The sequence below is a fragment of the Macaca nemestrina genome, chromosome 17 (assembly GCF_043159975.1).
Source record: "Macaca nemestrina isolate mMacNem1 chromosome 17, mMacNem.hap1, whole genome shotgun sequence".
NCBI classification, from domain to species: domain Eukaryota; kingdom Metazoa; phylum Chordata; class Mammalia; order Primates; family Cercopithecidae; genus Macaca; species Macaca nemestrina.
The window spans coordinates 75,645,768-75,671,644 of record NC_092141.1 but is presented as its reverse complement, the minus strand read 5'-3'; the positions used below and the strand labels follow the sequence as shown (position 1 = coordinate 75,671,644).

General features: G+C 42.8%; 1 protein-coding gene and 1 non-coding gene across 6 annotated transcripts in view; both read right to left on the bottom strand.

Annotated features, from left to right (window-relative positions):
• LOC105469029 (protein kinase C alpha) overlaps nucleotides 1–25,877 on the bottom strand; it is a 528,020-nt gene that overhangs the window by 170,710 nt on the left and 331,433 nt on the right. For all 5 annotated transcript variants that reach the window (XM_011719548.2, XM_011719550.3, XM_011719549.2 and 2 more), the window contains 2 exons: nucleotides 9,516–9,627; nucleotides 5,473–5,601 (listed from right to left, as the gene is read on the bottom strand). In XM_011719548.2, the coding sequence (XP_011717850.1) occupies nucleotides 5,473–5,601; nucleotides 9,516–9,627 (241 nt within the window). The remainder of the gene's footprint in view (nucleotides 1–5,472; nucleotides 5,602–9,515; nucleotides 9,628–25,877) is intronic.
• On the bottom strand, nucleotides 12,700–12,803 carry LOC112424536 (U6 spliceosomal RNA). Its single transcript, XR_003015316.1, has one exon. It is a non-coding gene; the product is annotated as a U6 spliceosomal RNA (small nuclear RNA).

Here is a 25,877-nt window from a genome sequence, read left to right as displayed (position 1 = left end):
TGACATGGTCTGTGACATGGTCTAGGTCTTGATCATCTTAGCATCCCTGGTGCCAGGAAGAGAGCAGGACACACGCTCAATAATGTACGATCAATGGGTGAAGCAAAAAAATGAATGATTATCATACAAGGCTGAGGCTCATTTCCTTCATTCTGTAGCAAATACACCATGATAAGGTGGAAGAACACACAGAGGGAATACACAATAAGATGAGGGTGAGTCTCCGTACCTGCAGGGGTGACAGACATTGAATCGCGCAGGGCCCCAGGTAGGCAGGAGGAGTCCCTGTGCGGTAAGAGCTGGAGGAAATCTTCCCCTCCCCGACCGCAGTTTAAAACTTCAATCTCCACATCAAATTAACAACCTCTAGTTGTTGAGAAAATGAGACTCTTCTTCAGAATAATCTATTTGTGGGAGAGATATGCTCCTGAAACAGCTGTAAAGCACCCGATATTTTTTCCATTTACTTACAAGATTAAATTGAAAATTGGTTCCCATGAGGGATTTTTTTTTTTTTTACTACGCCTATAAACCGAATTTACAAAACACACCAGAGTGTAGAAAACCAATTACAATCTCCTATAAGAAGAAGAAAAAAAACATGCGACACCATTCTGATAACATCAGCACCACTGCCCGAAGGCAAAAAATAAAAATACACTGCTAAAGCAGAGGGCTTTCCCATAAACACCCCACCAAGCTAGAAAGAAAACTCACCTCTGACTGCAGAGGGTGGTTTCCATCCCACAGCAGAGCTCCTGTTCAGAGTTTCTATGTTACTTTGGGATTACTGCGTAAAATTTGCGATTCGACACAGGTAAGACACAGCTGGAACTAACCTAGCAATTAACACAGCTGCTCAGCGTTTAGGTTTAAATGCATTTTCCGAGAAATCACTCATTATTTGGACCATAAACGCTGCGTGTGATGGCTTATGGTTTATATTTGTGTTCTCATGAAAGCCGTCACCAGGCTAATCCCCACAGCCCTCTACCTCTCTCAGTAGGAGCTCTCTTCCCTCTCTGCCTCTCAAATACCTACAGTATTCAGTCGGCCGCTTCTCCACGCGTTCCTTCCATCTCTGTCCCCTTCCCCACACTCAGCACCTCCCAGGGGTGTGCTATTTCATCACCACGTACTTGGCGCTTAATTTTACATGGATGTGGGTTGTTCTTTATCCTCTTCCTGTGTTACTCTTTTCTCCCCTGGTTTTAAGTCCCATGTTGGGACTTTCCGTGACCTCAGAGAACCTTGTGGGGTGCTGATTGTGGGTTCAGCAAATATTTATGGGTTTATTGTTTGTTCCAAAGGAGACTCTAATTAATAAGAGAGACTTGGAACATTCATAGCCTATGTACTGAAAGCAAGGCTGTGGAAGCCAGGCCTGGGCTGCGGCCCCCACTACATCACTTTCCACCCTGTAACTTGGAGTGATTTTCTTCCTTTCTCAGCTCCTTTGCTCATCTCAAAAAGGAGGATAATAATAGTATTTACTTCATGGGATTGTTTGGGGAGTCAATGAAGCAATGAACATAAAATGCTGAGCACAAAGGTCCAGTCCTATTAACAATAAATATAGAGCAAGCACTCAATAAATGGTAGCTATTGGTATGAAAACATTTCTCAAGATAAACTCATGCCTGAACTATTTGGTTGGGAAATGGTGCAGGCAGGAACTGGGGGTGGGGATGCCATCCATCACTGGCAAGTGCTGCCCCCAGGGGGCTCTGCTTAGTACCACTTGCGGCCCTTTTATACTGAAAGAAGATGAGTCTGATGTCTTCTATTTGGCTGTTTAAAACAATTCCTAGTAACTAATACGGGTACTCCTTCCTTCTCTCCCCTCCTCTCCCCTCCCCTTCCCTTCTCTCTGTCTCTCTTTTTCTTTTTGATGGACTCTCGCTCTATCGCCCAGGCTGGAGTGCAGTGGCACAATCTCGGGCTCATTGCAACCTCCTCCTCCCAGGTTCAAGCGATTAACCTGCCTCAGCCTCCTGAGTAGCTGGGACTACACGCGCATGCCACCACACTTGGCTAATTTTTTGTATTTTTAGTAGAGACGGGGTTTTACCATGTTGGCCAGGCTGGTCTCAAGCTCCTGACCTCAAGCGATCCACCCGCCTCGGCCTCTTAAAGTGCTGGGATTATAGGTGGGAGACACCGCACCCAGCTGTAAGTACCTATTTTTCAAAATTTTATCAGCTACTATAGTTATACAAGGGCATTAACACCAGGGGTTGCTGGGTGAAGGGTGTACGAGAACCCTGTACTATGTGTGCAACTTTTCTGAAAATTTTAAATTACTTTAAATTTAAAACGTTAAAGATGTAATTACTAATTAGTTATTTCCTTGAGCCTGACTTTCCATACTTAAGATTGGATTCCCTTCACACACACAACTGTACTTCAAAAATAGACTCCAATTCTTATGGATACTGTCATCAAAATATCTTCTCTCTGCATCTGCCATTTAAATATTTAGCCATCCAATTTACCATCTGTGTGACTCTGGGTGAGTCACTTCATTTCCTTGTGTCTCTGTTTCTTCATCTATAAAGTAAGGATAATAAAGTCAACTTCTTCACAGATTTGAATAAAAGTTAGTACATAAAGTACTTAAAAAGTGGTCCTGTGGGGGAAGCACTGAGTAGCTGTGAGCTGCTGCTATTATTTGCTATGGTCTGAATTCATATCTTAAGACTGGATTCCCAGTGTGATAGTATTAAGAGGTAGGGCATTTGGGAAGTAATTGCTTTGGGATATTTCATCCAAACGCAGAGCCTTATAAAAGAGATAACAGGGAGCAAGTTTGCTCCTTGCACCATGTGAGGACACAGCCTGCCTTCCTTTTCCATGTGAGGACACAGTGAGAAGCGCCATCTATGAAGCAGAGACGGAGCCTTCACCAGACACTGAATCTGTTGGGGCCTCGATCTTGAACTTCCCAGCTTCCAGAACTATGATACATAAATTCCTATTATTTATAAATAACCCAGTCTAAGGTATTTTGTGATAGTGGCCTGAATGGAATAAGACATTATTATTAGTAAACTTGCTGAATTCACATTCCTAGAGTGGAGCTATAGCTCTACAAAAATTTGTAAACTAATTCTCAAGGGACTTGGCCCAGATAGTTGCCATAAGTAATACTGGCTGGCTTTCACATGTAAAAAGTCGACGTCCAACCCAGTGAAAGGTATTGTTCCTTAAGCTGATTCTACAATTGTGAGTCAAGTTCAACTCTTGGCAATAGTAGAGGAATTAGCCTGATGTAAGCTCTAGCACAAAGAGGTCTGACCTTTCTCTTCCACCTGTGTGCCTGTGCCACGCCAGCCAGGGCATCTGCGCCTCTCTGTGCAGTTTTAGATCTGCAAGGCTGTTGAGGCTCATAGGAGAGACTGGAAGGTTCAGGCAGTACATATGGTTGCTGCTTTTATTACCGAAGACGGCACGGGGTGTGTCCAGCATGCACAGCGTGCATGTTTTCCTTTATCTAGAAACACAAAGAATGCCAGCTAAACATTTAAATGCTCTGTCCAGGCATTCCTGCCTTACAGCGAGCCATAAGGTAGCCACCTGTAAACCCATAATTAAACTCTGAATATTCACCTGTGATGTCTATTCTATTGCCAACAGCAGTCGCTTTGGAAATCAAGGAAAAGGTAAGAAAAGCGTAGAAATGTTTAGCCCATAGGCATTATACTTTATGCCCCTTGATCCCTTACCACCTATGAACACTAGGTGTTATGGTAATTTTCCCCTTGACTGCAAAATCTGCTCCCCCATACGTGGTTTTGACAATGTGGAAGCCTTAGTAGAAAAGAGAAACAAGAGCAAGGCTGTGATGTTGCAGAGGGGTCTCATGGCCTAGCTAATGGCCCCCAAGGAACACCATCTTCCTCTGGGCAGAGAGCAGCAGTTCCCAGTCAGAGGGGCCCTGGCTGTCAGATAAGGGCAGAGTGGATTCCAAGGACAGCATCAGCCCATTAAAAAGAAATGCAGGTGACAGCCACAGCCCCAAAGGCATTATAGGGATGGTCTTGAGAAAATAAAAGAATTTCTCTAAAATCTACAAAAAGTCAGAAGGGATTCTGTATCTATGATAGGGATTTCATTCCCAATTCCATTCTGACCATCAGCTATAGCTGGTTTCAAGGTTATCCGGAGGCAAACTGTTACTCCCTCCTAGCGATACCTTGGAATCCTGTGGTTTTCTTTGAGTTCTTACCTGAGAGGACAGCCCTGGTTCGAACATTTGCTTATCTTTCAAAGGAAAAACCTGAGGATGTTTCCAAAAGTAAGCTTTTCTTTGGAAGCCCCCATCTTTCCTTTTTTTTCTTAAACAGATCCTCCTAAGCCTTTCTTCTATGTTTTCTGTTATCTAAACATAATAGATTAGCATCAGTCTTTCCATGTTTATGACAGCTTCAAATTCCTAGATACAAATGGAAGATACCTTTGCTGATCAATTCAAGATGAATGCCCTTGTCAACAAGAGTAATGTATACAGTTGGTCCCTCCGGGACCCCCAAGTACAAGGAAATAGGCTGATGCCTGAGAGTTCAACCACACACCAACATGGAGTGGGTCATGGTACAGAGAACTCAAGTCATCTTGAGGACACGGGATGGGTCCTAGGCCAATAGGACTCCAGGATAACTTGACTGTGTGTGCCGATTAACCGTAAGTGGATTTGGTGGGAAAACCAAAGGAAAAGCTACGCTATGGCAGAGCCCACCCAGAAACAGGCCCGAGGAGGGAGTAACCAGGCCCATGGACAGGGAATTCCGGTCACCTAGCCAGGCTGTTTGTGGGAGCTGTGGTAATTACAAGCACAGTATCTGGAGTCAAATGCCTCCGTACCCATCCCAGCTCCTCACTTACTAACTGTCACACTGCAAAGGACTGATCTGTCTCAGTGTCCTCTTCTGGAAGATGAAGTTAATAACCAGCTAGGTGTCAGGTCTAAATAATTCATCTATGTGAAGTTCCTAGCACCATCCCTAACACAGGGGAAGCAAAAGCACTCAACGACTGTTGCTGTTGCTGAGGTGGATTTATTGGGCCATCACAGCCCAATGCCACAAAACACCTGGGTCATCCATCCATTTGCCTCCCCTTGTTCTAGTTCCACTCCCTCCAACAGCATTTTGATTAATTGGCTCCCCTGACCCCCTGTCACCGGGAGGAGAGTATACAGGCCATGCTGTCAGAATAGTCCAATCCACACAGTGGTTGTGACTTCGTGTGACATTGAGTATTTGGGAATTCGGGTGTACAGACCCGTCTCCTGGGAGGTGTATTAACGTGAGGGTTCAGAGGGCTGCAGGGCTCCCAGAAAGTGATGGTTCCACCAGGGCAACTGCCTCTCCAGAGGCCTCAGGGCATACAGCTCAGCCCCCACCCTGCCTTAATATCAACCTTCATCCAAATGCCTGCCCACGATGCTGCTCCGGGATGAGCAAGCCTTACCTGTGACATGGAGCTTTTCATCAGCAACCTCAGCCTTTAGGTAAATCCGCCCCCTCTTCTCTGTGTGATCCATTCCGCAGAGGCTGGGGACATTGATGACGCATTGCTTGTGAACGTTCATATCGCAGGCTGTGAATCAAGAAAGCAGAGGGTGAGCTGGGCATATGGACTCCAACCACCGCTCCTCAGTGTTTTGGTGCACGAGCAGAAGTGAAAATGAGTTACCCCCAACTCGATACTTTGCTATACTGTTTTTGGTGACATAAAGAACTGTTAGCAGATGTCCTGTACAGCACAGGCTTCATGTGAGTGACAATATCCTTAAAATACCCATACCATATTTGCTCAATCTTCACTGAAGCAAAATATCCCAGCTTGGCCTTCTGTGATCGTTTCAAATATTTAACAGTATACAAAATTCACACAGGTAAATATGTACAAAGCTCAGCTTAATTAATATTTTATGTACACAGAGGCAAAGTAATATGAAAATTTTAAACATAGGATTTTTTTTTTTTTTTTTTCTTCAGACAGGGTCTCCTTTTGTCTCTCAGGCTGGAGTGCAGTAGCATAATCCTAGCTCAGTGCAGCCTTGAACTCCTGGGCTCAAGCGGTCCTCCCATGTAGGCCTCCTAAAGTACTGGGACTACGGATGTGAACCACTGCTCCCAGCTTAAACATAAGACTTTTTGCTAATGAATTCTGTATGCTTTTCTGGGCTTACCACTGAGAAACAGTGAAAATCTGCAGATTGAGTATAGAAAATTCATTAAATTTTCCTTTCCTCAGCTAACCTTGTATTTTCAACAAGGTTTAAGTACACTGCCTGTGTTTTTTTCCCCAAAGAACTTGTATTTGGTATTTTAAACCTGTCTTCAAATATTTAAATATTATTCCAAGTAAAACAAATACCCGCCTAGCATGATCAGCCACTCCTTACAGCTGACATTATGTGGGTGAGACAGGGGGAGGATAAAAAAAGATCAGTATTATTGCAATGAACCAAAGAAACCCTGAAAAGAATCCTATGTGCCGGAAACAAACAGAAGACCGTGTATAGGTGTTCTAGCTCGATCGTCCTTGTACCTTTAGGCTTCCAGAAGGAGGGAAGGCCCCTGGAATCCTCACGAATCCTTGCCAGGAGGCTAATAAGGTTATTCCGTAATCATCAAGGTGGGGTCTTCCTCTCCGTTTCATTTGGAGTGTTTAATTTTAACATGACAAAGTAAATTGAAAAAGCATCATGAATAATGTATACCGCTCCGATTAAAGACTGACAGCAGAATGATGGACATGCTGAGGAAAGAACAATTAGCTAATTCACAAAAGTGGATGCTATTAGGCTTCCATTTCCAAGGCTAACTATTCAAAATTCTACACCTCGAATTTAGCCAATATAAAGGCTCCTGAAAAGCTGTGTTATGAATGTCGCTTGCGTTAACCATGTCGTGTGTTTAAGTGTCCGGGCAAAATTTGCAATGTGAAGGCAGTAAATGCCAGAGCCTCTGGAAAGCACACAGGCAACGGGGAGGGTACGGGAGGTGAAAGTGTACTGGGCCGTGTTCCAGTCTCCGCTGTATATCTTGGGAAGCTCATTTGTTCTAACTTCATTTCTAGCTCTACAAAATGAGAGGTTGGCCCACTCGAGTTGTTGTTGCTCACTGCCCCCTGACACCCTGCCCCATCCCAAGTGGAACTCTATCTAGGATTACAATTGCACAAGGTGGAAGGGCACAGGAAGAGGCTTTTTCTCTGCAGAATTTAAGGTTAGTAGGGGTTGCAGTTCTGGGGCTCATCAAAGGAGCACAGGCGGCAGCCACAGAAGCCTTAAGATTCCTAAGAAAAAGAGTTTAAAACAAAACCAAACAAAAAAGCATTGGTCCAGGTCAGCGGTTTTCAAAATTTTTTTAGTAAGGAAACCATTTTGCAAACAAAATCTAAAGCAGAATCTAATTATGTAAACCACATGAGTGTTATTTTATTAGCATCAACTCAGCTAACAAACGCAAATTTATACCATATATTTATTATAAAGACATTCAAGGATCACCAGTAAAGCCCTCCGATACAAACAGAACTTTGAAACCAGTGGTTAGGGATGCAAGTTGATGTCTCAGACCAGCCTCCACATCTCATTTATTTTTGCATTTTGTTAAAGTGGTACAGGATCCAAAACTCCTGATTCACACAGAAAACTATGTACAAACAGGAACAATGTCTAATGGTATGCTTCCCCATCCCAGCTGACTCTCCAGTGAAGAGGATGCTGTAGCAGAAACCAAGTTCTGCCCAAGGAGTGAAGGTTGAGTATGTAACATGTTTGAATGTTTATTTTGTTCCCAGTTTTGAAGTAGTTAAAATATATATACAAATGCACTTAAGTTGTAAGCCCTCGCAGAACCCCTGAAACCCATATCTTTGGAATCCTAGGTTTTTTTTTTCTCTAGTTTTTTGAGACCAAGTTTCACTTTTGTTTGCCCAGGCTGGAGTGCAATGGCACAATCTTGGCTCACCGTAACCTCCACCTCCCGAGTTCAAGCTAGTCTCCTGCCTCAGCCTCCTGAGTCGCTGGGATTACAGGTGCCCGCCACCACCCAACTAATTTTATATTTTTAGTACAGACAGGGTTTCACTATGTTGGTCAGGCTGGTCTTGAACTCCTGACCTCAGGTGATCCGCCCGCCTCGGCCTCCCAAAGTGCTGGGATTACAGGTGGAAATCCTAGGGTTTCTTGAAGCAAACAAATATGGCATTTGGTTGTGACGCTGTACAACTCTGTAAGGTGAAGAATCTCTGTGTCTGAGAAACTCCATCTACTCTATAATGCTCGTTTATGTTCCTTTTTCTACAGTTTGCTCATGTAAGATACAAATATCAGCTTCTGACCGTCATAGCAAATGGCAATAGTCATTAGCAAATGGCAATAGGCTGAAATTTCCACAGTGCTTCCCAACCTATTAGAAAAACAGGCTGGGCAATTAACTTTTCATGTCCTAAAAGGATCAACTTGTATTTAAACAAACATAGCCTGAGGAATCTCAAACTTTAAGATCGATCAAAGCAGGCTGGGCGTGGTGGCTCACGCCTATTATTCCAGCACTTTGGGAGGCCGAGGCGGGCAGATCACAAGGTCAGTAAATCGAGACCATCCTGGCTAACACGGTGAAACCCCAACTCTACTAAAAATACAAAAAATTAGCTGGGTGTGGTGGTGGGGGCTGTAGTTCCAGTTACTCGGGAGGCTGAGGCAGGAGAATGGCGTGAACTCGGGGGACAGAGCCTGCAGTGAGCTGAGATCGCACCACTACACTCCAGCCTGGTTGACAGAGAGACTCCATCTCAAAAAAAAAAAAAAAAAAAAAGAATGATCAAAGCAAAGAGTCTTCATAGTTGCTTTTCTTTCCTCCTGGTAGTTGATGGAGATACACACATAACAAAAAATAACAGAAAAGGGCTGGTGTCTTGCTTGTCAGTGGTCCTCAGTGTTCTGAGCGGGGCTGATACACATTTGATCCGTCCATAAACATGCAGGGTGAGTGAACTTAAATAAGATGCTATTCTGGTTTTTATGTTCATTTTGGTTTCAGTTTTAAGAAGAGCCTACTGGATTTTTCCACAGTCCACCCACTAATTAGAGACACAGGAAGATAATGAGTATGGTTGCTTGGCTTATTTTGAAGCTAACCAAATGTGGACCCGGCGGCGGGAGGCTTCTTTGGGGTTTGACTAGGCTATATTTTACAGTGATTGAAGACTTCTGCCACACACAAAAAAAAAAGGAAGAAAAAAAAAAGTGACAGCACCCCCCACCTCATTTATAAATCGAGTGCTTTTTTGGGGTTCATAATGAGGCAATCAAGTAGTTTAATAAACTGGAACTTTGACAGTGGAAGATTCTACACTTTGTCAGTCTGGTATATATCTGAACTAATTCTCTCTATTGAAGAGTTGGTGTTGAAAAGTTACTGAGCCCTCCTTGCTCAGCAAACCCTGAACATGAGCTACAGAGCCTCGCTATGAACTGGAAAAGAAAACTTACTTACTGTCACATTTCATCCCTTGGTGGATAAGTCCATACAGCAGGGACCCACAGTGATCGCAGAAGGTGGGGCTTCCGTAAGTGTGGATTTTGAACTTGTGCTTGCTCCTGGGGTCCTGGGAGGAGAAGAAGCACAGTGCTCATTTTAGTCACGAAAGGACCACGTTTTTAGATTAAGCCAAGCTCAGGCCCCACCACTCCCCAATTTATATAATTAAATATAATTTAAATTTATATAATTAAATGTAAATTAAATTTATATAATTAAATATAATTTAATTTATATTTAATTATATAAATTAAATTTATATTTAATAAATATCTAAAATAGTTACTGGTTTGTTTTTTTTTTTTGAGATGGAGTCTTGCTCGTCTCCCAGGCTAGAGTGCAGTGGCACGATCTCAGCTTATCGCAACCTCTGCCTCCCAGGTTCAAGCGATTCTCCTGCCTCAGCCTCCAGAGTAGCTGGGATTACAGGCACCCGCCACAATGCGGGTATTTTTGTACTTTTAGTAGAGATGGGGTTTCACCATGTTGGCCAGGCTGGTCTTGAACGCCTGACCTCAGGTGATCCACCAGCCTTGGCCTCCCAAAGTGCTGCGTAAGCCACTGCATCTGGCCTGCATCGTGTTTTACATAATGAATACCTATGTTTCCTCTCTTTATGGGGTGAAATTTGCACATACCACGGTTTCCACCAAAGCTATTACTTCTGGAGCTATGGTCACCAAAGCCCTTGGGGACCAGTAGAGTGTTTTAAACAACTTGGCATCTCGGTCTCCCCAGTGCCTAGCACAGGCTGGGGCACAAGTAGACACAACATTGGTGTGTTTTTGAAGCTGAACAGGAAAAACCCTAAATGGATCATTCAGAAGATCTCCTCTTGGACAGGGTATCCAGAAATACAATACACTGTGAAACCAGATCTACATCCAAACTGACAGGTACATTTTCTTGCTTCTGCACCATCTCCAAAGTATTTTATGCTTTTTATAGGGAAACTCAGCATGGTCAGATGAAAATTGGAAAGGCACTGACATTACGCTTCCCCAGAGCCCACTGCAATTTCATTACCTTCTCTTGCACACCACATAGAGCACCGAAGGTGCAACCAGACATCTTTTTTCTTTAGATTTTTAAGCTTTTGTTCCTCAACTCACAGATTATGGATAGGGGAGGAAAATTATATACAGAAGACCATCGCAGTTAAAGAGCATAGACTCTGGAGTCACTGCCTGGGTTCAGGTTCCAGCTCTGCTACTTCCCAGAGGCATGGCCTTGGGTGAATTACTTATCCTTTCTGCCTCATCTGTAAGCTGAGAAATTAACAGCATCTGTCTTCTGTGGTTACTATAAATAAGGACAAAACGAGTCAGTCTTTGTAAAATGCTTAGAAGAGTGCCGTATCACAGGGTAGGTAGGTACCACGCAGGTAGTGCAGACAAGCACCTCTGCTTCTGGGGCCTCTGCTTATTTTTTTATTTATTCAATTTTATTACTATTATTTTTTTGAGACGGAGTCTTGCTTTGTCACTCAGGCTGGAGTGCTGTGGCACAATCTCGGCTCACTGCAACCTCTGCCTCCCAGGTTCAAGCGATTCTCCTGCCTCAGCCTCCCGAGTAGCTGGGATTACAGGTGCCTGCCACCACCCCTAGCTAATTTTTTTATTTAAAAATTTTTTTTTTATTTTTAGTAGAGACGGGGTTTCACCATGTTACTCGGGCTGGTCTCAAACTCCTGACTTCAGGTGATCCACTTGCCTTTGCCTCCCAAAGTGCTAGGATTACAGGTGTGCGCCACCGTGCCCGGCCTCCTCTGTTTATTAATATATAAAAGTAGGCTGGGCATGGTGGCTCACACCTGTAATCTCAGCACTTTGGGAGACCGAGGCAGGCAGATCACCTGAGATCAGTAGTCTGAGACCAGTCTGGTCAACATGGTGATACCTTGTCTCTACTAAAAATACAAGAATTACCCAGGCATGGTGGCACGTGCCTGTAATCCCAGCTACTTGGGAGGTTGGGGTAGGAGAATCGCTTGAGCCCAGGAGGTGGAGGTTGCAGTGAGCTGAGATTGTGCCACTGCACTCCAGCCTGGGCGACAGAGCGAGCCTCCATCTCAAAAAATAAATAAATAGTAGAGCTCCGAGCTTCTACTCAGATGATCCTTTTGTCTACCATCCAAGTACTAACCAGACCCCACCCTGCTTAGCTTTCGATCAGGCCTGTACAGGGTGGTATGGCCATAGACTCAGCTGTTCTATTGGAACTACAAAACAATTTCATACTCAACATGTACCTATCAGGACTCATTCCTGTTAAGTTCTTCCTCTTGAATCACTCTTTGTGGCCTAAGCAACTGTAAAGGCAGAGTGGCCATCCACTGAATTAAGCAAGACCTTAGAAAAGCAGGGTTTGGGGCAGGGCAAGAGATCCAGAGATCTACTGTAGACATGCCAAGCTTGAATTATCCTTTCTCCCAGGGTTTCTGTAATGCAAAGTGACACAAAGTAGAATATTCTTGGCTGCTGACTTTCTGAGGGCCTTGGTGCTGGTGATTTAGGGGAATTCCAAAGGTGATTCTGACTATAAGATAATTCACCTTTTGGTTGACTATGGAACCTAAAGCCTAAGCCACATACATGCCAAAGGCTTGTTATGACTACTTTTCTTTTTTTTTTTTTTTTTTTTTTTTTTTGAGACGGAGTCTTGCTCTGTCACCCAGGCTGGAGTGCAGTGGTGCAATCTTGGCTCACTGTAAGCTCCACCTCCTGGGTTCATGCCATTCTCCAGCCTCAGCCTCCCGAGTAGCTGGGACTACAGGTGCCCACTACCATGGCCGGCTAATTCTTTGTATTTTCAGCGGAGACGGGGTTTCACTGTGTTAGCCAGGATGGTCTTGATCTGCTGACCTTGTGATCCGCCCGCCTCGGCCTCCCAAAGTGCTGGGATTACAGGTGTGAGCCACGCCCGGCCTATGACTACTTTTTAAAGATTTGAGAATTCTGAAATAGTTCAATCATACAGAGAAGTATAAAGAATAGTAAACCCCTCGTGTCTGCACCACCCAGAACTTATAAAAGTGAGCATTTTCCCTGGTTTTTAATGCGAAATTATCCTTGTTTTACCGAGATGTTAGTGACCTTCCCAAAATCACATGGTTGATGAACATCATAATTCAGATTTTTTTTATATGAAACGGTTTACACATTTGCACGTCATCCTTGCACAGGAACAATGCTCATCTTCGTTTCACTCCAAGTTTTGTATTTGTGCTGCTTAAGAGAGCACAGACCTACGATGTGACCAACATTGGATTCCCATCCCAAGAGCTTTTGGAGATCTACTCAGAATGAGGATCTGGCTCTCAATATCTTTACAACAGATTTTTATATCTGCAACACATTTTTTTTTTTTTTTTGGAAACAAGTCCACCACCTGTTTTTGTAAATAAAATTTTATTGGAAAAAAACCATGCCCCTTTATTTACATATTTTCTTTGGCTACAATGGCAGAGTTAAATAATTATGACAGAGACTGTGTGGGCCACAAAATCTAAAATATTTACTATTGGGGCCCTTTTAGGAAAAGTTTGCCAAGCCCTGCTTTAAGACAGGGGTTTTCAAAGCATGGTTCCCACACAGCATCACATCACCTGGAACTTGTTAGAAAGGTATAGTATTTAGTCCTTTCCAAGACCAACGAAGTCAGAAACTCTGGGGGTGGGGCCTCCCAGTCTGTGTTTGAGCAGATCCTGCCAGTGATCCTCGTGTCGGCGGACTCACTAAAGACTGGAAAACTACTGCTCTAGAAGGTCATTCAACAAATATTTAGTAAGTGCGTCACAGGTGCGAGGTGAGTACCTAGCACCTCTATGTGCAGATGATTAATGATATCCTTGAGGCAGGTCAGTAGTTTACCTCCTAAATGTCTCTCTCAGGGTATGAAAAATCAGCATCTTCCTTGACAGCTTATTTCTTCTGGAAAGTAGTAGTTGGGTCTACGGTATGAAGTATGACCTTAGATTTCCACCATTAGAGAAGCCCACCAATTTTCCCAGGATTCCATGACATCAGGAAGAATGTTCAGGGAGTAAGCTGGTGCCAGCACCAATTAAAAGTACCTGTGTTGACAGGAAAGGTTGTGTCCTACAGTGCGGAGGGCACAGAAGATGCCAGGGGAAACGAAGGAACCAGTTTTCCCTGCAGAAACGAGTCATCAACAAATGGCACTAAATAAATAAGGAATGGCAGCTCGCACGGAGCCCTTAGCAGTATGTGCGTGCCAGGCAGCCCCAGGGTGGTTGTCATACCAGTTGGTTGTCACATAGATCTCCATTGACGTGGCACACAGGCAACTCACTTTTCAGGAAAACCTAAGGCTTACTCATGCAACAGCCATATGGCACCTTCAGGATCTCACCGTTTGGAGGTGTAGGAAGAGAGGAAACCATCACTTCCACCTCCTGCCTAAGTCTGGAGAACCGGCAAGTCTTGGTGTCGTCACACCCCAAAATTATGTGTGGCCAAAGATCCTGCCTATGAATTACAACAATGACAGTAATAATAATAGGACCAGCTGTTTGTTGATTAGCAAGTGTGCACAGGTGCTTTACAATAACCAAGATCTTTGTTTAGAACAAGAGATTCTCCTATGAGAAGATCATTGAGCAGGACTGTGGAGACCTGTGTTCTGACCCTAGTCCCGGCACAAACTTTTACTTTGGAAAAGTCACGTCATTTATTTATAAAGCAGAAAGAAAATCAATCTGCCCATGTCATGGGCAAGGGGTGACACTCAACTTAGGGAATATAAGAGAAAGGCTTTGCAACCTTAAAATCCCTAGACAAATATAAGCAATTATTATTACATTATCCATAGGAGCAAACTTCAAGGTGCCCAGGGTTTCCCCAAAATACTTTAGTGACTTGGGCCTGGATGGGGAGGAACAGGGCAGCGAATCACCCTCAGGCTTCAGAGGTGGTCAGAGTGAAGGCCAAGCTGGCAGAAGTTAAGGGACTTCTTCCTAGTTCCTGCATTCCCGACTTCTGCATCCCAAGCCTGGACTTTCAAGCCAGTCCTCTTGGCAAACGCCCGGAGTGGTGTTTTGTGAAACCGTCTGCTAACTCAAACCACCTCTTGCACCGTCTCAATTATATGGATGATGCCATTTCTTGCACTGCAGCAATGGGATGCAGGAGCATGGAAACTCTTTTCCAGTCTAATTAATCTCACCTAGTCTGACAAAAGAAACCACAGTGTTAGCGACAGAGCTGTGAGTCATGAAGATCTGCAGAGAGCAACTCGTCCTAAAAACTCCCCAGGCTAGCTGTGTTTCTATAAATAACCTCTAAATAGTAATGCATTTTACTTCTTTGGGCCCTGATTTCCTCATTTGGAGCTTAAACGTATTGGGTGGGATCAGTATTTTTTAAATGTCAGGTGGTACCTAAGGATGCTGAGGATGGAGGCAGGAGAAGGCAGAAGAGGGAGACCACTGCTAAAATTAAAGTTGAAAACAACTGGACTAGATCATCTCTTTAATTCTTTTTTTTTTAAAGCTATTTAATTTGAAATAATTTAAGACTCACAAGAATTTGCAAAAATAGTACAGACTGTTCCTGCATACTCTTCATCCAGCTTCCCCAGTGATAACATCTTACATAACCACGGCACATTTGCAGAACCAGGACAATGCTACAATACCACTAACTAAACTACAGAGTTTAGGGTTTCTTCAGATTTTACATGCATAATTCCAATGCAAGAGCATTTACTGTACTACACATGCATTTAATATACTGTTTACTGAGTAGGGAATACAGTAATATTGGCTGGTGAAATACACTAACTCAAGTAGAACAGCACCAAAGGAACATCTGTTAGTTCTTCATTAAATATATAACCCGCCGGATCTCATGTTAAGGAGTCGTGGGAGGATGAGTCTAAAGATTTATGTGAAAAGCCGAATTAGGATGCTTTTCTCTAAGTAATGGAAACACACTGCTGTTTCCAAACCTTTCTGACCCGTTTTTCAAAACAAAATCATTTCAAGGCACAGTCTGAATGAGAGCTCAGGCAACGTGTGGCGCCGGCCTGGGCCATGAGGGATTGAAAGGTGGGTAAGGCTTGTGGCTTCCAGGTGATGCCTGTGACCTGGATGGACAGACAAGGTGAACACCACAACACCAGGGCACAAGCTGCCCCCACTGGCCCGAGAGTAGGTCTCCTGATAGCTGCCAAATTCATCGAATTCATCATGCAAATGATCAGAGCAGCCTCAGGATCCTTTCCTATATCTATAAACCTGGACATCTGATCTTTCTCCTCGGGGAGTTCCAGGTGGCACCCTGGCGTCTCTCATCTGTGTCTTCATTTTGGCTGCTGCCTCCACCTGCCAGGACTCTACCTGCTGAAACACCTGAAAAGTCAATATGAAAGTCTCCTTCCTCCTCCAGGAAGTCTCTCCAGATGTCAATACCAGTCACAATTTCTCTCCTTCATCCGACCTTCCAGAGCATTTTATTTCTGTCTTTTGCATACCACTTAACACATTCTGCCACTTATGATAATTATGATTCTGTCTACCTCCCTTTTAATTTTTCATCATTTATCTCTCACCTCCCCCACACAGAGGACTGACATGACAGTCTAGCAGAGAGGAAAGAGAGGTCTTAAAGGATGCTGCCGAACTGAGGATTAATGTTAAGTATCAACTTTATCTCTGAGCTTCCTGGAAACCAAGGTAAAAAGGGAAAAGTGACATTACTAGGTTCCTCTTGAACTGCAAAACTACCTGAATGTAGAAGTCTGTCTTTGTATCCTCTGAAATCATTTTATCCCCTACATGGTAGACCTTCAGTAAATGTGTATGAAAGCAACTACTAAATCCTTAACAAAGCACACTGCGCACCAAAGGGCTGTAGAGAGTCATCCCACAGATAAGTTACAGCAAGTCTGGCTACACTTAGGGCCACAAAGAAATGTCTGGTGCACACCAGCTTCACTATTACCAAGTTAATAATATTTTCCTTTTTAGTGAAATACATGTTCATCTTTCTTTTTAGTTCTCCAGGAACTGGCAGCCTCTCATTAAGTGAAGTGTGAAACCTGCTGTCATATGTCACAAGCCTGACATTATATCATAACGAAAGAGGGAAAAATACAGCTCAGATACTTCTGTCATATATGTGGTTGGGAGAAAAAAATGAAGGCTTTCAGCTAATCACTTTTCATAGGCACAAATAAAGTCTAACCCACAAATCTAAATCTAGACCTCTTAGGAAAAAAAAAAAAAAAAAACAAAAGTGAAAAATTCAAATTCTATTGGAAGCATCCACTGGCCTGTTTCTCATTTCTTAGTTTTATAATACAGCAACTTAATTAGTCTTCCTTGGAAACATTTCTCAACATTTCTACCAAGATTTTTCAAAGTCTCTCTTTATCACCATCATCATTACCACTATCATTTGCAATTTGTTAAAATAAACACATGGATCTACACTGTGCAGAATTTGGATGCTGACCGGGCTTTACATTTCCTAGATGCATTCTTGTTGTGTCTACAGCCATCTGGAAGGCATATTCTAGGTAAGTTTGCAAACGCAGTAGTTGAGGCTGGAGACTAATCCAGCTATGTGCAGTATGAAATCTCTAGAGGAGTTAATGCTCCCTTCACACCAGGAGGAGGAGAACCAGTGATGTTTTTTAATGAGGATGTTCATATTTGAACTGACATCACTGCACATGTGCTTTTAATGCAATGAGTAAAATAATGGCAGGGTTTTGGTTAGAGGTCATCCTGGCTTGAATTTTCCACCCATATTTGAATGCCTTCAAAATGCCCCACAGGTTTCTCTTGAAGGACCAAACTGTCTGTCATTGAGGGCTGGAGGTTCAGGCTTTAAGGGTTTCTGGAAAAGACTGTTTCTAACCAACAGAAGCTCTGCGGTGCAACTTCCTCCAGCAGCCAGAGCAGTATGGCTCCTTGAAGCTGTTCTCCTCTAAGTACCAAGGAAAATTCTCTGTTGTCACCATCTGATGTGTTCTCATGAATCATGCTTGTAAGCCAAGCTTGGGTCTAAATGTCACCCACATGCTGACTATATGAGAAACACCTAAAACACTGCTTCGAGGGCAAATCCAGCATCGTGACTGCGATCTTAAATTTCTTAAGAAATTTAGGGAATTACGAAGCAGTTTTTTTTTTTTTGTTTAAACTCTATGATATAAAAAAAGACCTATTTAAAAATTTTTTGGTTAACATGAGCGTATTACCAAAACCAGGTCATGCGATCAGGGTGGTTGAATGTAACTTGGGGACCACTGTAATTATTACATTGTGTATCATGTACTCAGCAAGGCGGCCACGCCCCTCTCAGGCTGCTGAGACTGCCTGGCCCACTCTCCATTTGGGCTTAGGATCGCCCTCGGTCTCTGACCATACCGGTCTTGTTGGATGTTTCCTTTTCTAAGAAAGCGCGAGAGAAATTCCATTTTTGGTGAAGCTCATTAATTTTTGATCTGCAATGTAACACTTCAGTTTATTCTGGTGAATAACACTCATCTATACAGTTGGATGAACCTGTCAAACCAGGTTTTGCTAGTAGTTTTCTTATGAGTCCTTTGCTCAGCTATGCAAGATGCTGTAATCATTCAATGGGAAGCAATAAATTATTTAAAAAATTCTAGATAAATCTTTAACAGCGAGGCAATGGCTAAATAAACTGTAATATATTTATACTATGGAATACTCCATGGCAGTTAAATCAAATGAGCTAGATCTTTCTGTAAAATCATGGACAGATCTCTAAGATATATTATCTAGTGAAAACAGCAAGCCACAACACAAGACATAAAATATAATGACTTTTATGTAAAAAACAGAAACAAGCACTTTGGGAGGATCGTTTGGGCTCAGGAGTTCAAGACTAGCTGGGGCAACATAACGAGACCTCATCTCTACTTAAAAAAAAAAAAAAAATCACCTGGGGGTGGTGACCTATGCCTTTAGTCCCAGCTACTCAGGAGGCTGAGGTGGGAGGATTGCTTGGGCCCAGGAGGTCAAGGTTGCAGTAAGCCCTGATCATGCCACTGCATTCCAGCCTGGGTGATAGAGCGAGACCCTGCCTCAAGAAAAAAAAAAGGCCCCTCCTCTGAACAGTAAGACAGCTTTTTTCTAAATTGATAAATAAGTAAATGACTCTGGGAAAGTGTGGGGACAGATTAGGTTCAGAGATGAAAGTAAAAGGAGACTTTTAATATTACCTGAAAAAATTTAAGTTAAAAAATAAATCCATACATCATCTAAGTAATCCAAATTACCATGAAGTCCAGCTGAATACACTGGCTATATTTTGGCTGCTTCATGAGACTCCATTGCAGGGAAAGCCTAGTGTGCTAGAGGAACTGGGGCGCAACCACCTCATCTCACTACAAAGGGGCTTTGTTTGCAGTTTCTCTACCAATCTGCAGGAGAAGGTGTCTATGTGAAGGCGCTATGAAGATATTTAATACCACAAGCCATCAATACAAGTTAACTCTTAATGAAAAGCTATTATTATGATCATCTTCCTATTTCATAATATACCTTATACATTAACATCTCAAGACATTGTTTTATGTCCAGTTTTGCTCCATCATCAATCAACTTTAAACAAATTTATTTTTAACTTTTGTGGGTACACAGGTGTATATATTTATGGGGTACATGTCATGTTTGATAAGGCATGCAATGTGAAATAAGCACATCATGGAGAATGGGGTATCCATCCCCTCAAACATTCTTCCATTGAGTTACAATCCAAACAAGCTCCTTGAATTATTTTAAAATATACAGTTATTATTGATTATAGTCACCCTGCACAACTTTTAAATTTCAAATACCTTTGATGGTTTCATATGGAATTCTGAATTAAAAAAAGATAAGCTAGGTGCAGTGGCGCATGCTTGTGGTCCCAGCTATGTGGGAGGCTGAGGCAGGAGGATTGCTTGAGCCCAGGTGTTCGAGGCTGTAATGCACCATGATGATGCCTGTAAACAGCCACCGCACTTCAGCCTGGGCAACATAGTGAGACCCTGTCTCTAAAGTAATAGTAATAAAAATAAGATGTTTAAAATGTGTAAGTATTCAAATCACAAACCCTAAACATAACTCATTTAAAAATAAGGTTATTTCCTAGGTACCTATCAATTTCTTCATTTTGCCTAAAAAAAATTATTTACTGTGCACCTACTATGCTCCAGGTGGTGTGCCCACTATGTGAAGACTCCAGATGTGGCTCAGGTCCTATCTAACTTGGAAGAGACTAGGTTATACTGTTAACAAATCACTTCTAACTTTCAGTGGCTTCTCACAACAAAAATTTCCCTCACTCTTCACTTAGGGACTTAAGCAGTCACTATCTAGGATACATGCAATCTCAAAGCAGAGGAAAAAGAGAAATGGCAGAGTACTCGACAGCTCATAGATCTCCTGCATGGAAATGGTGTCATCATTTCCGTTTGCATGTCACTGGCCAAAGCAAGGCACATGGCCAATCTGGAAGTCAACAGGGCAGGGTGTAATATCCTCCCCAGAAGGGGACAACAAATATTTTAAACAATAATACCAGCTACAATGGCCCTCAGAAAGCTTAGTATCTAATGCCGTTTTATATTATTTGGTAAAGAACCACAGGATGGGTTAGGACTTCAAACTTTGAAAGCTTGTTGGTTTCAGTTCAACTGAAAATAGTTTCAAGTTGGTGATGCCCAATGAAACCGTCCACCTTGTAGATACAATTTTAGCTCAGCAACAAAGCAATACCAAACAACCTCAAAATCTCATTGGCCTAGGTTTATTTCTCACTCATGTTATCTCTCAGTAGCTACAGGGCAGGAACACCTGGCTACTTATTCCAGCATCTAGGGATGAAGGAACAACTGCTATTTGGGACACGCCATTCTCATGGCAGAGGAAAGGAAAAGCAAGAGGTGAAACTGAACGACAGTCTGTCAATGTTTCTTGCAAGCAGCTAAACTTCACCTCCTTGAGCCAAGACTGACCCTAGGTGGGGGATGCTCTGCATCCAGGGAGGGGCTACAAGTCACACAGCAACGGGTAGGGACCTATGGTCATCGGAGAGGTAAGGGAACAAATAGTGGGGGACAATAGACAATAATACAATATTCCACAGATATTCCTGTATGTCTTTCTCTACCCTATCTACTTAGTATTTCAGCACATACTTAAACTATATACTTAAATCGTGTTTTTGTTCCAGTTTTTGTTTCAAGGATAAATCATTATTTTTCTTTTTCCTACTGTCATCCTGATTCCTCTAAGGAAAAAGTCATTCAAATATTACATTTCTTTGCCCATTCAACTGGGGGTACTGACTACTTTAACTAGCTTTATGGCAACTCTGAGAATAGTAATCTTTTCAGGAATAGCTCACATTTTTTAAAAATGTCATTTAAAAAATTTATTTTGAAATAGTTTTAGACTCACAAATTGTAAAAATAGTGCAGAGAGTTCCCATGGACCCTCCACCAGCTTACTCCAATAACAGCATTGTACATAACCATAGCACATGATCAAAACCTGCTATGAACAGAGTGTATATGGATTTCACATGTGCTCATTGTATAGGAGGGTATGTGTGTGCAGTTCTGTGAAATTTTATCACATTCATATTCATGACACAGAACTTCTCCATCTCTACAAAGAAGCTCCCCCATGCCACCCCCTTTATAGTCATACCCTCCCCCCCAACCCCTGACAACCACTGATTTATCCCCTATTAAAATGATACCCTGTTTTTTAAGCACCAAATAATGTTTATGCTAATTACAGACTTGGTGAGTTCCAATACCATAGTTGGAAAGGAACATAAAATAGGAATACAAGAAGCATCTAAATTATGCAAACCTCTGCCAGCCCTGTACAAAGTGATATGTCTCCCACAAGAATTCATGGCCAAGTCTGTACAGCTATCTGAGAACAAATCAGAGATAAACAAAAACATACTTATTCAAGAGCCTGCAAGATCCCATCCTTTTCACTTAATTTAGTAAAAACAGGATCAGGTCATTGTGTGAGGTACCGTCTGCTATCCTGTGATGATGTGGACCGAATTTGGAAGCCTACTCTTTGGTAGTAGGGAGCTAATATGCCTGGGATTCTGCACTCTTTTTTGTCATGAACTTGGAATAGTATAACGTTATTTGCCAGAGGGCTGATTTTTATGCCCAACTGTAACGTCGTAAGATCCCCCAGCAGCTGGTATTTGTTCATCTATTAAACACACAGAGGAGGCAGAAGGTGTAACTATGTCTTTCTCTTGACTACAAAGTCCAAATGGGCCGGACTCTCTCTTTAGGTACCTCTGACCTTCACCCTGACTCCTCATTACTTCCAGTAGATATTTCCCAAGCAGCAACCCCTCTTACCCATGTCAAGAGAAACTTTATTTATTTGCTTTTTTTGTTTTTGAGACGGAGTTTCACTCTTGTTGCCCAGGCTGGAGGGCAATGGCACAATCTTGGTTCACCACAACCTCCGCCTCCCAGGTCTAAGCGATTCTCCTGACTCAGCCTCCTGAGTAGCTGGGATTACAGGCATGCACCAACACGCCTGGCTAATTTTTTTGTATTTTTAGTAGAGATGGGGTTTCTCCATGTGGTCAGGCTGGTCTTGTAGGTTTGAGTTCAACTGAAAATAGTTTCAAGTTGGTGATGCCCAATGAAACCGTCCACCTTGCAAAATACCTCAGGTGATCCACCCACCTCAGTCTCCCAAAGCACTGGGATTACAGGTGTGAGCCACAGCGCCCAGCCAATCTTATTTATTGATGTTCAATGATCTTCTTGGTTATAACATCACTTTAAAAAACAAAATGTGTAGTTTATGGCAAAATATTATTCTACTAATTTGTTACTAATTTTCTATTGTTTAGGTCAACTGTTCTTTTAAGTGGGTAAAAACATACTTGTTCTAACAAAATTAGAAAAGGTAATTAAGTAGAAAGAAGTATATACACATTAACATTTTGGTAGATTTCATTCAAGAAAGATAAGAGAGTGAGAAAGAGGGAGAGAGAGAGAGAGGCTGCTCTGTAGCTTTAAAGAAAATCCACCAGTTTACGTTAAACATTTTTCCTTGTCATTAAATATAAATCAGCGTCACATCTTACAGTATATTCCATCATACATTCACACTCTAATTGATTTAATCAACCCCCGATTCCTAAACATTCAGGTGACTTTTTCACTGTTATGAATAACACGACCATGAGCAGCTATAAGCACACACTGTCCAAGCGTCTTATCTGTTCCCCAGGATAAAAGCCAGACGTGGAAACCTTGAGCCAAAGAGGTGAACATAAATTTTTTTTTTTTTTTTTTTTTTTGAGACAGAGTCTCGCTCTGTCGCCCAGGCTGGAGTGCAGTGGCGCGATCTCGGCTCACTGCAAGCTCTGCCTTCCGGGTTCCCGCCATTCTCCTGCCTCAGCCTCCTGAGTAGCTGGGACTACAGGCGCCCGCCACCGTGCCCGGCTAATTTTTTGTATTTTTAGTAGAAACGGGGTTTCACCGTGGTCTCGATCTCCTGACCTTGTGATCCGCCCGCCTCGGCCTCCCAAAGTGCTGGGATTACAGGCGTGAGCCACCGCGCCCGGCGAACATAAAATATTAAAAGCAAAAGCTATCCATCGAGAGGCAGAGGTCTGTTTTTGATCAAGCTGCTGTGGTTGTGCTGGACGCTTGCGGAGCCTGCTGGAATAAGCTTGCCAGTAACCAGTTTTACATCTTAGCTTAAAAGTGGTATGTTAACTCTTGATTTTTCTCCATATTTGTTAGGCTTGGGCATTTGTCCGCGCATGAGTTAGGTGCCCCCACCAACCCCATCTGCTCAGTGACTGCTCAGAGCCTCCACAAATTGATGGTTGAGGTTTTTGTCTCTCCAATTGCAGCAAGCCATTCTCTCCTCAAAGATGCACTTGATCTTGTATTGATGCCCCTTCATTCCTTTTCTAAAACCAGGGATTGAGAAACTGCGAATGTTCAGTTTTTTTTTGGGGGGGGGTGCGGATACTGAATTTCCAACCATGTATTAGTTAAGGAGGGCTCGTAGGAAGCCATAAAACAGGAGAAACCGAGAGAGGAAACACTCGCACACACTCACACGTAGTTCTAGACTGCTATTGGCCTCTTTAGCACTTAGTTTTACATGGATCCACTGGATTTTTTTTTTTTTTAAATACTTTAAGTTCTAGGGCACAAGTGCACAATATGCAGGTTTGTTACATATGTATACATGTGCCATGTTGGTGTGCTGCACCCATTAACTCATCATTTACATTAGGTATATCTCCTAATGCTATCCTTCCCCCCTCCTCCACCCCACAATAGGACTCGGTGTGTGATGTTCCCCTTCCTGTGTCCAAGTGATCTCATTGTGCAATTCCCACCTATGAGTGAGAACATGTGGTGTTTGGTTTTCTGTTCTTGCGATAGTTTGCTGAGAATGGTGGTTTCCAGCTGCATCCATGTCCCTACGAAGTACACGAACTCATCCTTTTTATGGCTGCATAGTATTCCATGGTGTATATTTGCCACATTTTCTTAATCCAGTCTGTCACTGATGGACATTTGGGTTGATTCCAAGTCTTTGCTATTGAGAATAGTGCCGCAATAAACACACATGTGCATGTGTCTTTATAGCAGCATGACTTATAATCCTTTGGGTATATCCTCAGTAATGGATTTGGTTTTATAGCTGTGACCACGTAAAAGACACTTCCACCTTGGCCTTCACTTGTGAAAAGCACCATCACAAGTACAGTTGCACTGTCTGTTAGCACCTGCCCTTCCATGTCTCACTTTGTACTTCCCAGCATCTCTGCATTTCTTTGTGTGCTGGTGGTCGTGGAGCATGCAAAAATATCACATGGATGTATTCCTTCCTCCCTCTCTCCCTCCCTTTCATTAAACAATAGAAGGCAACACTAATGCGCTTTCCCCTGTGGCATTAAATGCATCCAGAGCAATGCCTCCCAGAACTCAACCTGAAGAATAATGACCAAAACAGTACTCATTGATACACCCCCCAACCCCCACAGCCCAGGACAGCATCAGAGACTTCCAAACCTACATCTTAACCTACTGGCATGGTTTGCTTAGCTGTTAAAAAAATTTTGAAGTTTGCCCTTAGGATGGCAGAAACCTACTGTGCACATTTGAAATTCATCTTTCTGGGTTGTTTTTTAAAGCAAAACAAATACCTAATAAAAATATCTCTGCAAATATGCTAATATTTCTACATGTAGCAGACAGTTGTGTTAAAATAAAGGCAGAAATTCAGCACTGTTTGCCGCAACAAACGTCTAGTCTTTAGAGCGTACTTCTCCGCTCTGCCGAGGGAGGTTATGATATGGTGGCTGGAATACAGGGGAGGGGGAGGGATGCGGCATTTAAGTGCATTTCTGTGGATACCTCTAGCGAGAATGCTCTTTTTGAGACTAGAGAAATATTGTAACTGTTAGTGTTCCAAAAAAATTTTTTTTTCCCTATTAACCACTTTAAACTTAGAATAATTCAACATTTAAAAGAAAAAAACATCGGGGCACAATGGCTCATGACTGTAATCCCAGAACTTTGGGAGGCCCAGGCAGGTGGATTACTTGAATCCAGGAGTTTGAGACCAGACTGGCCAACATGGCATAACCCTATCACTTCCAAAAATACAAAAACTAGCCAGGCATGGTGGTGTGCACCTGTGGTCCCAGTTACTTGGGAGGCTGAGGTGGGAAGATCGCTTGAGCCCAGGAGGTAGAGGTTCCAGTAAGCCAAGATCGCACCACTGCTGAGTGACGGAGTGGCTGTCTTAAAACAAACAAACAAACAAACAAAACCAGAAAAAAAGAAAAAGATAAAGAGAAAAGAAAAAAGGAAATATAACCAAACCAAATGGTAGCCTTTGGGCTCTTGCAACCAACTTAAAGGTAGCCCCAGCCCCCTCCCATGCTTCACCTGTACGCAGAGGATTCGGAAACATACTTCCAGTTTACCTGTTTATTCATCTTTCCTAAAAGGATGCTGCCGGGGGTGGGGGCAGGGGGCGGTGCGGAATGAGGCCACATAAATGTGCAGAGTCCACCTTAACTTTCAATGAGCTTTCATTATCTCCTTTTATCTTGTGAAACGACCATGGAGAGTCAAAGGACAGTCTCCAGTTTAAAGATGAAGAGACGGAGGTTCAGGAAAGTAAATGATTGAATTTGAATCCATGGATAGGAAGTGATAAAAATCAGGACTTCGACCCACGCCTCTAACTCAATTAATGGGCCTGACCCTGTGCTAGACACTGAATCAATGGCACATCCT